Source organism: Abramis brama (assembly GCF_963993115.1).
Source record: "Abramis brama genome assembly, chromosome: 22".
Lineage (NCBI taxonomy): Eukaryota > Metazoa > Chordata > Actinopteri > Cypriniformes > Leuciscidae > Abramis > Abramis brama.
The window spans coordinates 6919864-6935973 of NC_139984.1; the positions used below are offsets into that span (position 1 = coordinate 6919864).

At 39.1% G+C, this 16110-nt stretch overlaps 1 protein-coding gene across 1 annotated transcript in view; it reads left to right on the forward strand.

Moving 5' to 3' along the window:
• Positions 1-115: 115 nt before the first annotated feature.
• Positions 116-16110, forward strand: part of rabggta (Rab geranylgeranyltransferase subunit alpha) — a 23113-nt gene continuing 7118 nt past the window's right edge. The window contains exons 1-11 of the mRNA XM_084099347.1: positions 116-228; positions 612-635; positions 8579-8689; positions 8762-8886; positions 9833-10020; positions 10111-10341; positions 12120-12203; positions 12284-12366; positions 12667-12762; positions 13582-13687; positions 13764-13815. Coding sequence (XP_083955473.1) covers positions 633-635; positions 8579-8689; positions 8762-8886; positions 9833-10020; positions 10111-10341; positions 12120-12203; positions 12284-12366; positions 12667-12762; positions 13582-13687; positions 13764-13815 — 1079 coding nt within the window. The 5' untranslated portion in view covers positions 116-228; positions 612-632. The remainder of the gene's footprint in view (positions 229-611; positions 636-8578; positions 8690-8761; positions 8887-9832; positions 10021-10110; positions 10342-12119; positions 12204-12283; positions 12367-12666; positions 12763-13581; positions 13688-13763; positions 13816-16110) is intronic.

Here is a 16110-nt window from a genome sequence, read left to right on the forward strand (position 1 = left end):
CATTCATGTTTTTACATTGTACTTATTTGTTTTTTATGTAAGTAGTGTGGCCATAAAATACACGCAGATATTTCCAGACATCTCTCGCAGTTTTTGTCTTTTTGTCTAGAGGGCGCTATAGTGCTCTTACGATGATTACGTGTTTTTGAAGCGACGGAAGAGTTGTTTGTAGTACAATTCGCATTTATTACACATCCTGCACAGCACGCCCTGAAGTCAAACTCACAGGTAAAACATAAACGCTCTTCATCATACAAAGCTGTTTAATAGGTAACGTATAATGTTTCGGCCGAAACGGCACCCTCGGGTCAAGCAGTGTTTAACGCCTGCTGTGAAGCTTCAGTGATTGTGCATCATCAGCATGACAGATCAATCATCCAGATGTGTTTAGACCTGTGATGACTTTATAGCTCTACACACATGTGTTATTGCGGTTTAAGCGGTAGGAAGTGTGTCTGATGCGATAATTCACATTTCAAATGGCATGGATGGAGCTCTTCATTCAGTCTGTGTTATAGGTGTGTCATATTCAGATTAAAGAGCTATCGTGTGTTGTTAACAGGCTTTCGCATATGTATTAAAATGACCTTACTGTGTTTTCCTTTTTCTAGATCTTAATCAAGTGGTGAATTATGGTGAGTTGTTCTTCCTTTCAGTGTTATGCCATTTCCTCTACTTTGCCCTAAATATGATCATTTTCATGTGACGGACCCCTAAATATGATCGTTCTCATGTGACAGGCCCCTAAATATGTTTATTCTCATGTGACAGGCCCCTAAATATGATCGTTCTCATGTGACAGGCCCCTAAATATGTTTATTCTCATGTGACAGGCCCCTAAATATGATCGTTCTCATGTGACGGACCCATAAATATGATCGTTCTCATGTGACGGACCCCTTAATATGATCATTCTCATGTGACGGACCCCTAAATATGTGCACTTTCATGTGACGGACCCCTAAATATGATCGTTCTCATGTGACGGACCCCTAAATATGTTTATTCTCATGTGACAGGCCCCTAAATATGTTTATTCTCATGTGACGGACCCCTTAATATGATCATTCTCATGTGACGGACCCCTAAATATGATCGTTCTCATGTGACGGACCCCAAAATATGTTTATTCTCATGTGACGGACCCCAAAATATGTTTATTCTCATGTGACGGACCCCTAAATATGTGCACTTTCATGTGACGGACCCCTAAATATGATCGTTCTCATGTGACGGACCCCAAAATATGTTTATTCTCATGTGACGGACCCCTAAATATGTGCACTTTCATGTGACAGACCTCTAAATATGATCGTTCTCATGTGACGGACCCCTAAATATGTGCACTTTCATGTGACAGACCTCTAAATATGATCGTTCTCATGTGACAGGCCCCTAACTATGTTTATTCTCATGTGACAGGCCCCTAAATATAATCGTTCTCATGTGACGGACCCATAAATATGATCGTTCTCATGTGACGGACCCCTTAATATGATCATTCTCATGTGACGGACCCCTAAATATGTGCACTTTCATGTGACGGACCCCTAAATATGATCGTTCTCATGTGACGGACCCCTAAATATGTTTATTCTCATGTGACGGACCCCTAAATATGTGCACTTTCATGTGACAGACCTCTAAATATGATCGTTCTCATGTGACGGACCCCTAAATATGTTTATTCTCATGTGACAGGCCCCTAAATATGTTTATTCTCATGTGACGGACCCCTAAATATGATCGTTCTCATGTGACAGGCCCCTAAATATGTTTATTCTCATGTGACGGACCCCTAAATATGATCGTTCTCATGTGACAGGCCCCTAAATATGATCGTTCTCATGTGACAGGCCCCTAAATATGTTTATTCTCATGTGACAGGCCCCTAAATATGATCGTTCTCATGTGACAGGCCCCTAAATATGATCGTTCTCATGTGACAGACCTCTAAATATGATCGTTCTCATGTGACGGACCCCTAAATATGTTTATTCTCATGTGACAGGCCCCTAAATATGTTTATTCTCATGTGACGGACCCCTAAATATGTGCACTTTCATGTGACAGACCTCTAAATATGATCGTTCTCATGTGACGGACCCCTAAATATGTTTATTCTCATGTGACAGGCCCCTAAATATGTTTATTCTCATGTGACGGACCCCTAAATATGATCGTTCTCATGTGACAGGCCCCTAAATATGTTTATTCTCATGTGACGGACCCCTAAATATGATCGTTCTCATGTGACAGGCCCCTAAATATGATCGTTCTCATGTGACAGGCCCCTAAATATGATCGTTCTCATGTGACAGGCCCCTAAATATGTTTATTCTCATGTGACAGGCCCCTAAATATGATCGTTCTCATGTGACAGGCCCCTAAATATGATCGTTCTCATGTGACAGACCCCTAAATATGATCGTTCTCATGTGACGGACCCCTAAATATGTTTATTCTCATGTGACAGGCCCCTAAATATGTTTATTCTCATGTGACGGACCCCTAAATATGATCGTTCTCATGTGACAGGCCCCTAAATATGTTTATTCTCATGTGACAGGCCCCTAAATATGATCGTTCTCATGTGACAGACCTCTAAATATGATCGTTTTCATGTGACGGACCCCTAAATATGTTTATTCTCATGTGACGGACCCCTAAATATGATCGTTCTCATGTGACAGACCTCTAAATATGATCGTTCTCATGTGACGGACCCCTAAATATGTTTATTCTCATGTGACAGGCCCCTAAATATGTTTATTCTCATGTGACGGACCCCTAAATATGATCGTTCTCATGTGACAGGCCCCTAAATATGTTTATTCTCATGTGACAGGCCCCTAAATATGATCGTTCTCATGTGACAGACCTCTAAATATGATCGTTTTCATGTGACGGACCCCTAAATATGTTTATTCTCATGTGACGGACCCCTAAATATGTTTATTCTCATGTGACGGGCCCCTAAATATGATCGTTCTCATGTGACAGGCCCCTAAATATGTTTATTCTCATGTGACAGGCCCCTAAATATGATCGTTTTCATGTGACGGACCCCTAAATATGTTTATTCTCATGTGACGGACCCCTAAATATGTTTATTCTCATGTGACGGGCCCCTAAATATGATCGTTCTCATGTGACAGGCCCCTAAATATGTTTATTCTCATGTGACGGGCCCCTAAATATGATCGTTCTCATGTGACAGGCCCCTAAATATGTTTATTCTCATGTGACGGACCCCTAAATATGATCGTTCTCATGTGACAGGCCCCTAAATATGATCGTTCTCATGTGACAGGCCCCTAAATATGATCGTTCTCATGTGACAGGCCCCTAAATATGATCGTTCTCATGTGACAGGCCCCTAAATATGATCGTTCTCATGTGACGGACCCCTAAATATGACCATTTTGCTCTGAATTTGAATTTATTTCAGGATAACCCCTTGAGATGTATCATCTCATTTTCAAGGGGGTCCTGCACCAATGTACAGACACAATATTTAATCACACACTAAAAAAAGACACAGATACAAACATATAAACAAAACAAAACCTCGCTCACCTGCCCTTACCCACAACTAACATAGCACACATATTAATGGATATTTAACAAGTAATCAGCCTACACTAATCGGTCAATTATCAATATGCCTTATAACAAAATGTAACATACAGGATAAGTCACATCTCACATAGAAAAGTAAAAGAGAATCAAGTTAAAGAAAAAAATGACAAAGAAAGTCATAATTGTACACAAATTAATAAAAATTGTTTTACATGAATCATTTATATGTAATAACATTGGTGTCCCTAATTACAAGAACATGTAGTTTTAAGAAAAGAAAAAAGTGACGACTTAAACAAACCAAATATAGAAATAGACCTCAAAAAAAGAGGAAGGTTATTCCAGTCATGAGGTGCTTTATATTGGAATGCTCTCCTACCAGCTACAGAAAGCAGCCTTGGTACCGTAAAAAATGTTGGGCATTGGAGGTTTCTAAGTGAGTACGTTGAGCAATACGGTATTAAGTGCTGTTTAAGGTATGCAGGACAATTAAAATAAACACATTTAAAAATAAACAGAATCCAGTGGTAATCCCTTCGTGATTTAGGTTGCAACCAATGAAGTGAATCATACATAAAACAATGATGAGTTTTAAATGGACAGTTCAATATAAATCTGCAAAGAGAATTGAATACGACATTAAGGGGTTTGAGATTGGACTCAAAGGTATTAGTATAAACTATGTCTGCATAATCAATAATTGGTATTACCAGCTGAGAAATAATTTTTTTTCTGACTTGAGTTGAAAAACAATTAATTGATCTGTACAGAGTGTTAAGACATCCATATACTTTCCTAATTATATTATCAATGTGTATCTTAAAAGTAAGGTTAGAGTCGAGCCAAAGGCCCAAATATTTAAATTCTTCCACAATCTGCATAAGGGACCCATCTAAAAACTTTAATTCAAAACTGGAAGCACAACGGCGATTTTGTATCGTGGAAAACACCATGCAGCAGGACTTCTTCATGTTCAACAGAAGTTTATTAATAAACAGCCACTGTTGTACTTTATCAAAGTCAGATTGAAGAATTCTTTGAACTTGCAGCAAATCCCGATTAGAGGTAAAGATGACAGTGTCATCAGCATAAAGCTCTAATTCACAATGAGAACAAACTTGTGCCAGGTCATTGATAAAGATTGAAAAAAGCAGTGGGCCTAAAGAAGAACCTTGAGGAACACCTTTATCAATAATTAAATAATCTGACTGGAATCCTTGGTAAACAACACATTGACGTCTATTATGCAAATAAGAGTTGAACCAAAGTACAGCATGTTTATTCAAACCAATAGAGTAAAGCTTATCCAGTAAAAGGTAATGGTCAACCATATCAAAAGCCTTTGAGAGATCAATGAAAGCAGCTCCAGTGAAATGACCATTATCAAAACCCGAGAAAACATCATTTGTAAATTTTAACAGAGCAGTTGAAGTAGAAAAATTGGATCTAAAGCCAGATTGATGTGGAGATAAAATATTATAATTATTAATGTACTCAGTTAGTTGATTAAAAATTAATTTCTCAAATATTTTAGCAACTGCACAAATGATAGAAATCGGACGATAATTGTTCATATCAGATTGGTCTCCACCTTTGAAAAGAGGGGTCACTCTTGCAGCTTTCCAAATTTGTGGCACAGTACTAGTAGTTAATGATAGGTTAAAAAGATCTGCTAAAGGAAACATCAATATGTGAGCTGCAATTTTAACAAACTTAGCTTCCAAATCATCTGGTCCTGTACTACTCTTTAATTTAAGGTTCTGTAATACATTAAAAACATCACTGGGCATGATCTTTTTGAATGAAAAAGAACCAGCAGGCATAGAAGAATAGGAAGACCATGCCAGACCATCAGGGCAAACAGATTTTTAACTACATAAAGACGAAAAATGATTATTAAAGGCATGAGCTATAAGCAAAGGATCAGATAAAATGTCCTTATCCTTACATATTTGTTTCACAGAAGTCTTTTTATTTTTGTTAAGAATATTATTTAAATGATTCCAGAAGTGCCTAGGGTTATTGAAATCACGAGAAAAACAGTCTCTATAATAATTAGATTTGGCATTCCTAGTTTCAGTTTTACATTTATTCCTTAACTGCCTGTATATTGTCCCATCCGATTCAACTTTTGATAAACGATATTTAACCCAAGCTTTGTCCCTTTGTTTGAATAGTTGAAGTAAATTAGAATTTATCCATGGTAAATGTCTACCTTTGACTTTAATCGTTCTCACAGGAGCATGTTTGTCAATTACGGTTTTTACTTCAGTATAGAAGAAGTTCCATGCCTCTTCCACAAGTGGAATTAATTGAAGCCTGTCCCATCTAATATCTAATAGATCGCGTATATAATAATCAACATTCATATTTTTACATTGCCTTATTGTGATATATTTATAGGGAGAACTCTGTATTTTAATTTTCCAGATGCAGTATATTATAGAATGGTCACTGAAGCAATCTGATAAAACACCCGATTTAATAATCCTATCCGGATTGGAGACAAGGATCCAATCAAGCAAGGTAGAAGAACGGCCGTCAACTCTCGTAGGTTCTTTAATTAACTGAGTAAGGCTTACACTGCCTAAAAGATTTCTGTCACCTGAAGAAGACCGATCCAACCAGTTATTGTTAAAATAAATATGTGCATTCTCATGTGACGGACCCCTAAATATGACCATTTTCATGTGACAGGCCCCTAAATATGATCGTTCTCATGTGACGGACCCCTAAATATGTGCACTTTCATGTGACAGACCCCTAAATATGATCGTTCTCATGTGACGGACCCCCAAATATGATCGTTCTCATGTGACGGACCCCTAAATATGTGTATTTTCATGTGACGGACCCCTAAATATGTGCATTCTCATGTGACGGACCCCTAAATATGACCATTTTCATGTGACGGACCCCTAAATATGACCATTCTCATGTGACGGACCCCTAAATATGTGTATTTTCATGTGACGGACCCCTAAATATGTGTATTTTCATGTGACAGACCCCTAAATATGACCATTTTCATGTGACAGACCCTTAAATATGTGCATTCTCATGTGACAGACCCCTAAATATGACCATTTTCATGTGACAGACCCCTAAATATGTGCATTCTCATGTGACAGACCCTTAAATATGTGTATTTTAATGTGATGGACCCCTAAATATGTGCATTCTCATGTGACGGACCCCTAAATATTACCATTCTCATGTGACGGACCCCTAAATATGTGTATTTTCATGTGACAGACCCCTAAATATGACCATTTTCATGTGACAGACCCTTAAATATGTGTATTTTAATGTGACGGACCCCTAAATATGTGCATTCTCATGTGACGGACCCCTAAATATTACCATTTTCATGTGACTGACCCCTAAATATGACCATTCTCATGTGACGGACCCCTAAATATGACCATTTTCATGTGACAGACCCCTAAATATGTGCATTCTCATGTGACAGACCCTTAAATATGTGTATTTTAATGTGACGGACCCCTAAATATGTGCATTCTCATGTGACGGACCCCTAAATATTACCATTTTCATGTGACTGACCCCTAAATATTACCATTCTCATGTGACGGACCCCTAAATATGACCATTTTCATGTGACAGACCCCTAAATATTACCATTCTCATGTGACAGACCCCTAAATATTACCATTCTCATGTGACAGACCCCTAAATATGTGCATTCTCATGTGACAGACCCTTAAATATGTGTATTTTAATGTGACGGACCCCTAAATATGTGCATTCTCATGTGACGGACCCCTAAATATTACCATTTTCATGTGACTGACCCCTAAATATGTGTATTTTCATGTGACAGACCCCTAAATATGTGCATTCTCATGTGACGGACCCCTAAATATGACTATTTTCATGTGACGGACCCCTAAATATGTGCGTTCTCATGTGACAGACCCTTAAATATGTGTATTTTAATGTGACGGACCCCTAAATATGTGCATTCTCATGTGACGGACCCCTAAATATTACCATTTTCATGTGACGGACCCCTAAATATGTGCATTCTCATGTGACGGACCCCTAAATATTACCATTTTCATGTGACTGACCCCTAAATATGTGTATTTTCATGTGACAGACCCCTAAATATGTGCATTCTCATGTGACGGACCCCTAAATATGACCATTTTCATGTGACAGACCCCTAAATATGTGCATTCTCATGTGACAGACCCTTAAATATGTGTATTTTAATGTGACGGACCCTTAAATATGACCATTTTCATGTGACAGACCCCTAAATATGTGCATTCTCATGTGACAGACCCTTAAATATGTGTATTTTCATGTGACGGACCCCTAAATATGTGCATTCTCATGTGACGGACCCCTAAATATTACCATTTTCATGTGATAGGCCCATACATATGATCGTTCTCGTGATGGACCCCTAAATATGTGCATTCTCATGTGACAGGCCCCTAGATATGACCATTTTCTTGTGACGGACCCCTAAATATGATCGTTCTCATTATGATCATATCAGATGATCAGATTTAATATAAATCTCAAATTATACTGTGTAAAAATGAACATTATAAATATGCATAAAATCCTTAGTTTCTATTGCGTTATATTATTTTACTTTTTGTTCTATTCACTGTGGTACGGTACCAAATAAATCTATGCAGTTAGATGTGTTTAAATAATTTTATTTATTTATCTTTATCAAGGTCTTATTTTATGCATGCATGTTTTTGCCTAACAATAGAACAATTTAAAAGATAATTGCGACACTTTATCTCACAATTCTGACTTTTTTTTTTGTCACAATTGCGAGAAAAAAGTCAGAATTGCTAGATAAAAAGTTGCAAATACGTGGAAGCTTCAAAATAATTCATTTATTTATAAAAAAATAAAATAAAATCCCCCTTGTAAACTTTCCCATGGACCCCTGGCACTTGTAAAGCCCTGCGTCACACACCTGTGTGTGTTTGTGTGTGTTCGTCAGCACGGGCGTGTGAAGATAAAGTCAACAGCGCAGCAGGAGGAGGAGAAGAGGAAAGAGCGGGAGAAGAAGCTGAAGGCGTTCGTGTCGACTCGCGATGCCGTCCTGAAGAAGGTTTGTTCTGCGGCGTGTGTGTAATGAGTGTGTAGCGTGACAGTGTGTGACGGTTCCTCTGTGTGTGTGTAGAGGAGCGCTGGGGAACACGACGAGGAGGCTCTACACCTGACTCAGCTGCTCCTGTCCTCAAACCCGGACATCGCCACACTGTGGAACTACAGGAGAGAAGTCCTCCTGCACCTGGAGACGTTACGGTGAGAGACTCAAGGGATGAGCTGCTGCGCTGCTATGCTGTGAATGTAGTAGTGTTAGGTTGACTTAGGAATCTGTGTAGTCTGTTGAGGCATGTTGCATTTCTTTCATGCTCTCATTTCCTTGTATGTCACTCAGTATTGGTCAACACCATCAGATTCCACATGTGTGTACGGTCACATCAAATATTTATGACGTGTGTTAACAATGTAGTGTTCACTTGTCATCGCAATCAGATAATCTCACAGTGTTGTAAGATGATGGTGTTGCCTAATAACCATATTTGCATGTCACACTTATTAAAGATCTGCTTGTTTGTTTGTTTTTTTGGGTGAAAATTAACTAAACATTGTTTGGTTTTTATTTTTTATTTTTTTATTTGTGTAGAAATATTTTTCTTTATACCCAAGGCTTCTGAAAAATTACATTTCATTTCTAATTATTATAATATTTTGCAAATATAATATCTAGATTTATTTCATAGTTATGTATGTTATGCAAACCACACGCGTATTAAATGCAGAAATCCATTTTGTTTGGTGAAAATGTTTTTGTACTAAAAAATATCAAAAAATTTAATGATAATTATAACCATATTTACATTGGTAAAGCCATTTTGTTTGTTTTTTTATTGCTTTTCATACTTGGAAAATGTTTTTTGTATTAGCATCATGGTTCTGAAACAAAATAAAAGCACAATTAAAGAAGCTATAACACTTACCAAAACTGCTGTGACCACAAAAATACTCAGGTTTATAAAATATTTCTAACTGGTTTATGAAATATTTCTAAAGGTATTGACACAGTTGTATAAGTTATATATTAATAAAATAATACAATACAATTTATCAATTTATCCTGTCAAGATATAGTAGTAATGTGTATTATAAGTTGCATATATTAACATTATGAAAAACAAATGAACATTTTGAATCTGTTTGTCTCCAGCGAGACGGACGAGGTGCAGAAGCTGTACGAGTCTGAGCTGCTCTTCATCGAGGCCTGTCTGAAGGTGAACCCCAAGTCTTACGGCTGCTGGCACCACCGCACCTGGGTGAACCCGCGCCTGCCCCGGCCCGACTGGAAGCGGGAGCTCGGCCTCTGCGACCGCTGCCTCAGCCTGGACGAGCGCAACTGTGAGATCCGTCGCCGAATGGACTGTGTGTAGCTCAGATTTGTACGTTTCTCTTGTTGCTGACGTGTGTTTCTCCCGCCTCCTCCCCCAGTCCACTGCTGGGATTACCGCCGCACGGTGGTCAAAGAGTCCGGGGTTTCTGTCGAGCAGGAGCTGCAGTTTACAGATCGCCTGATTGGCTCCAATTTCTCCAACTACTCCAGCTGGCATTACCGGAGCACGCTGTTGCCTCGGCTCCGCCCCCAGCCGGCCCCTGACTCCGCCCCCTGCGCCTCGCCTCAGCTTCACTCACACAGAGTGTGTGAGGAGCAGCTTCTGAAAGGTACAGCAGTGTGTACGCATTAAGGCATCGAGACCGTCTGTTTCTACCATAACCTTAGAAACATTGCTAAGCTACGTAATATGCTATCAGTTTCTGATGCAGAAAAGTTAGTTCATGCATTCATGACCTCGAGACTAGATTACTGTAATGCTTTATTAGCCGGTTGTCCTGCATCCTCAATAAACAAGCTACAGTTAGTCCAAAATGTCGCTGCTAGAGTTCTTACTAGATCAAGAAAATATGATCATATAACACCGATTTTATCATCACTACATTGGTTACCTATAAAGTTCCGTATTAATTACAAGGTATTGCTACTGACTTATAAAGCCCTAAACGGCTTAGCTCCAGTCTATTTAGCGGATCTTCTATCACCCTATAATCCATCGCGCTCTTTAAGATCAATAAATTCAAGGCTTTTGGTCATACCTAGGATATCCAGATCAACCAAAGGAGGGAGAGCATTTTCACATTTGGCTCCAAAACTCTGGAATAGTCTTCCTGATACTGTTCGTTGCTCAGACTCGCTCTCCCAGTTTAAAACTAGATTAAAGACGCATCTTTTCAGCCAGGCATTCATATAATATTGTTAATCTCACAGTTTCAAACTACAATCCGGCCTCTAGTTCATAAATGCCAGAGGAGAACTGGCCCCCGACTGAGCCTGGGTTCTCCCAAGGTTTTTTTTTTCTCCATTAGGTCACCTGATGGAGTTTTAGGACACCATTAGGTCACTTGATGGAGTTTTTCGGTTCCTTGCCACTGTTGCCTTTGGCTTGCTCAGTTGGGGATATTTTGGGGATATTTAATTTTATTCTATTGTTGTAAAGTTTTCTTTGTTCGAAGCAGAGACCAGTGAGACAGTCGGGATCGCGTTCAACAGAAGTTTTCTTTATTGAGAACTCTGCCGTACGCGGCTGTAGAAACGTCCAACATGATCTAACTCTAATACAGTATGCATTGTAGTTATATACATTCCAAGTGGGAGGGATTACATAGAGGTGGAGACTCTGAATAAAGCATGCAAATGAAGTAGGAACACACCCTACTCTGAGTCCAATTGAATCAGCATAACTATTCACATGCTGATACTGGCCAGGAACTCCAATTCCAAGAGCCATCCCAGTGCCATTAAAGACAAAAGGTGAAAGTCAATCAACCTAACGATTCAACGTCTGGGCTCCGAAAGGTGAGAATCAAGTGATCTGATTCATTTAAAACACAATAGAGAAAACAGGTCTAGCAGGAAAGGAGACTCTTTGCTGGAGACTCCATAATCATCTGAAATCAGTCTACTAAACTTTATCAGTTTATATACTATTGCAGTGGAAAAACTAAATTAAACATTTAATAAAAATGTAATCCAACACTATCAATCAATAAATTCCACTAGAAACAAACTTTGTTGTATTATTTTATTTTAATACTGTGAAGCTGCTTTGATACAATCTGTATTGTGAAAAGCGCTATACAAATATACTTGATTTGATTTGATTTGATTTGATAACATAACACTGCACTTCATAACACTGCATTGACCAATCGGTATTTTTAAACTCTGCATTTAGTAGTAACATGATAATATGGTCAAGACCTGGAACTACTTCATATCTGTGCAAAAATAATTATACAGAATATGTCAGCCAATCAGAATCAAGCATCTAGGATGTTGTGGTATTAACTAAAATATTTGACCTCAGGTTACCGCATTTGACCAGTCAAAGGTATTTCAGTGAGCCATGTGATAAGATATTGGTTTTCTGTCTTTATTTCTCTAGAATATGAGCTGGCGCATAATGCCTTCTTCACCGACCCCAACGATCAGAGCGCCTGGTTCTACTACCGCTGGCTGCTGGGCCGAGGTGAGTGTGTGAGTGTGTGTTTACTGCACATTTGACGTGACAAGTCTGCTCACTCCTGCTGTCTGTGTGTGTGTGTGTAGCGGAGCGAGAGGAGATGATCAGCTGTGTGTATGTCAGCCGGGAGGGCGAGAGGGTGTCTGTCGCCTTCTCCAAACCTGTTCATGTAAGTGATCGTTGAGAGAAATCCACCAGCACTATTTAACCAGCACAGAGTGAATGAGTGTCTCTCTCTCTCTCTCTCTCTCTCTCTCTCTCTCTCTCTCTCTCTCTCTCTCTCTCTCTCTCTCTCTCGCTCCCTCTCGCTCTCTCTCTCTCTCTCTCTCTCTCTCTCTATCTCCCTCTCTCTCGATCTCTCTCTCGCTCCCTCTCTCTCTCTCTCTCTCTCTCTCTCTCTCTCTCTCTCTCTCTCTCTCTCTCTCTCTCTCTCTCTCTCTCTCTCTCTCTCTCTCTCTCTCTCTCTCAGGCGCTGTCAGTGGGTCTGATGCTGGTGTTGGACGGGCAGCCTCAGCCGGTGGAGTGGAGATGCGCCCATCCGCGTTTACGTCACAGTCCTGTCTGGGTATCCTTCACTTCCGGGTCACCAAGCAGTGCCATTCCTGTTTTAAAGAGGACCTATTATGCTTTTGTTATGCTTATGTTTCGACTTTCTTTATTCTGTAATGTTGCTGTTTGAGCAGAGTTGAGCTAAAGCACAAAGGAGTTATTCTCTATATCAGTGTCACTGTTCCTGAACTCCCTGAAACGCCTCCAGTGTAGTCTTGATGAGTTTTCTCCCGGTGACGAACGTGTCACATTCCTCATTTAAATAATTCCCACCACAGGCATATGTAGAATAAAGGGGGCGTGGCCTGGTTCAGTTAGTTAGTAGTGTGTTGAAACTCCCGGTTATGGTAAGGGGCGGGACATTTCCCAAAACACGCTCGAAGCGCTTGACCAATTTGATCACACACTGATTCAGCCGACCAATCAGAGCACAGTGTGCTTTTCAGAAGGAGGGCCTTCATAGAGACAGGAACTAAACAGAGCGATTCCCAATATGGGAAAAATAAAATGTTTTTTGAACATTCAAGCATGAAAATCCGATCTAGTAGAGCCCTAAAACAAAATCAAGACTCTAACCTCTAACCAAACTCACCTGCCTGCAGCTTTTTATATTATTCTGAAGACCTGGATTAGCTTGTTCATGTGTTTGATTTGGGTTGGAACTAAACTGCTGGAAAGTGGATCTCTAGGGCCAGAGTTAAGAAACATAAAAAGAGACATTTAGCAGAATGTCCCAGATGCTCTTTTCCAAATAAAAAGCTCTTGCTTTGTTTGTAAAGCACTTGAGGTATAGCTTTGATACACACGCACACAGATCTTTAACTGTTTCTGTCAGCTGTGTGATCTTCCTCCCGGCTCCATCACTGACATGAGTAATGAACACAACCTGACCGTCCACTGGACAGAGAAACACACACACAGAGACTGTGCTCTCTACACAGGTGAGCGTCACACTGACACGTGTGTGAATGAAGCGATGGATGAAGACCGTGTGTGAACTTCTCTGTCATGTTTCAGGCTGTGCTGAAAGCTGGTGCAGAGACTCTGCCACTGATCAGGAGCTGTTCAGGTACTGCTGTGTGTTTTTAATTGTTTGATTATTATTATTTTGACCACTAAACCCTTCATCTCTCAGGTGTGAAGGTGAAGAGATTGCTTCATAAGTTTAATATTGTGCATATGCAACAAATAAAGAATTAAGCCATTTTATTGGCAACTTGCATCTGTCCATAAATCTCAGCCTAATTAATGCACTGCCATTTAAAAGTTTAGGGTCACTAAGATTTAATTTTTTTTTACTTTTATTTAGCAAAGATGCATTAAATTGAGAAAAAGTGACCGTAAAAAAATCTATAACGCTACAGTACATTTTTATTTAAAATAAACACTGTTCTTTTGATATTTCTATATATCAAAGAAATCTCAAAAAAAGTATCATGGTTTCCACAAAAATATGAAGCAGCACATCTGTTTTCAACACTGATAATAATCAGAAATGTTTCTTAAGCATCAAATCATCATCTCAGAATGATTTCTGAAGGATCATGTGACACTGAAGACTGGAGTAATGATGCTGAAAATTCAGCTTTGATCACAGGAATAAATTACATTTTAAAATATATTCACATAGTTATTTAAAACTAACAATATTTCATAATATTACTCTATTTTTGATCAAATAAATGCAGCCTTTCAAAAGCAAAAAAAAAAATAACCCCAAACTTTGAACGATAGTGTGTATATTAAAAACTATTTGAAATATACAGTTTTAATAAAAAAAGTTAAACAGTGGATATACATTATTAAAAAAAGTTTTTATTAAACACTAAAACACATTTTGTATTTCTCAACTGAACTGTAAATCTGCAATAATTGAACTTTTCCCCCAACTTTATGGACTTAATCTTGCACGTGTAACTAACATGTGTTTGCCGCAGCACAACTCTAATGTCCGTCTCATTCATGTTTCACTCATGGGGGCAAATTTCTGTTGAGCGTTGATAATTAAAGTTGGAAAATGTTGAATACGTCACAGCTAACTGGCAGAAATCAGTGATAAATCTCAGCCCAGTCTGTCAGCAGCTCTCAGGTTTGTGGCCTGTCCTCTGCCTGTAAATCATGCACAGATTCAGGTTTACTGACATGTCTTCAGAGGGTGGGGTTTCGGTTTCAGTTAGAATGAAACTGTTGTCAACGGTGTTAAAATGAACAAAAAAAGGCATTAAACGTGTTGATGCAATGCATTAACATTAATTTTGACTGCCTTATCCATCATACATTTTATACATGGAGTATCCAAGTTCAATGTGAATAATTGCATTCTTAAAGTGTGTATATTGCACTTAAACTGTCTTCAATCATAATCTCTTTATTTAATTACAATTTATTTAAATACAAATATTTAAAGCCAAATTTTCATGTTAGAAACAGATCTCATGATGATCTCAATTTGGTCCGTATGAGGAAAACGGCTTATAAATCAAACTAAGTGATGTTTTAAAAAAAAATTTTCAAAATGCATAAAGTTTTTTGTGATGGTAGTTTTAGGGGTAGAGTTAGTGTAAGTGGAGAGAATATACAGTTTGTACAGTATAAAAATCATTGTCTATGGAAAGTCCCCATAAAACATGGAAACCGTATGTGTGTGTGTTGCAGGAGTGAGCTGTCGGTTGAGAAGAGTTCAGTGCTACAGGCTGAGCTTCAGTCCTGCAATCAGCTGCTGGAGCTCGAGCCTCAGAACAAATGTAAGTGTGTGTGTGCGCGTCTGTTTTCATAAAGGTGTGTGTGTTTTGTACATGCATACTTCACATTGCATTTGTATTTCCTGCATCATCTTAGAAAATAGAAGCTGTTGTGCGTCTGTGTGTGTTTCAGGGTGTCTGCTGACAATCATCCTCCTCATGAGAGCTCTGGATCCTCTAGGCCATGAGAAAGAGACTCTGGCACATTTCCAATCCCTCAAAGTGAGAACACAGCACTGCACCCTCAACAATTAGACATGCTCTGTCGACAGGACACAATGAAGAACTAACAATGCATCATTTAGGCATTTATTTACATAAACAATGCCTTGGTTTATACTCCAGTAATGTGTCAATCATGTCCATGGCACAAATGATGTGCAGAGTTGAACACTTTATGTCAGGTGTTTGTTCAAACCCGAAACCCCTCACTAGGCAACAGTGATAGTGCCGTTTGCCTTTGTAAGCCGTGTGATTGGTCTTTTCCTCGCTCTCACAGGAAGTGGACCCCATGCGCTCTTCCTACTACAGTGATTTGTGCAGCAAGTTCCTGATTGAAAACACCATCCTGAAAATGGAGTACGCAGAGGTGCGGGTCTTCAGCCTTTCCAATAAGGTAAGAG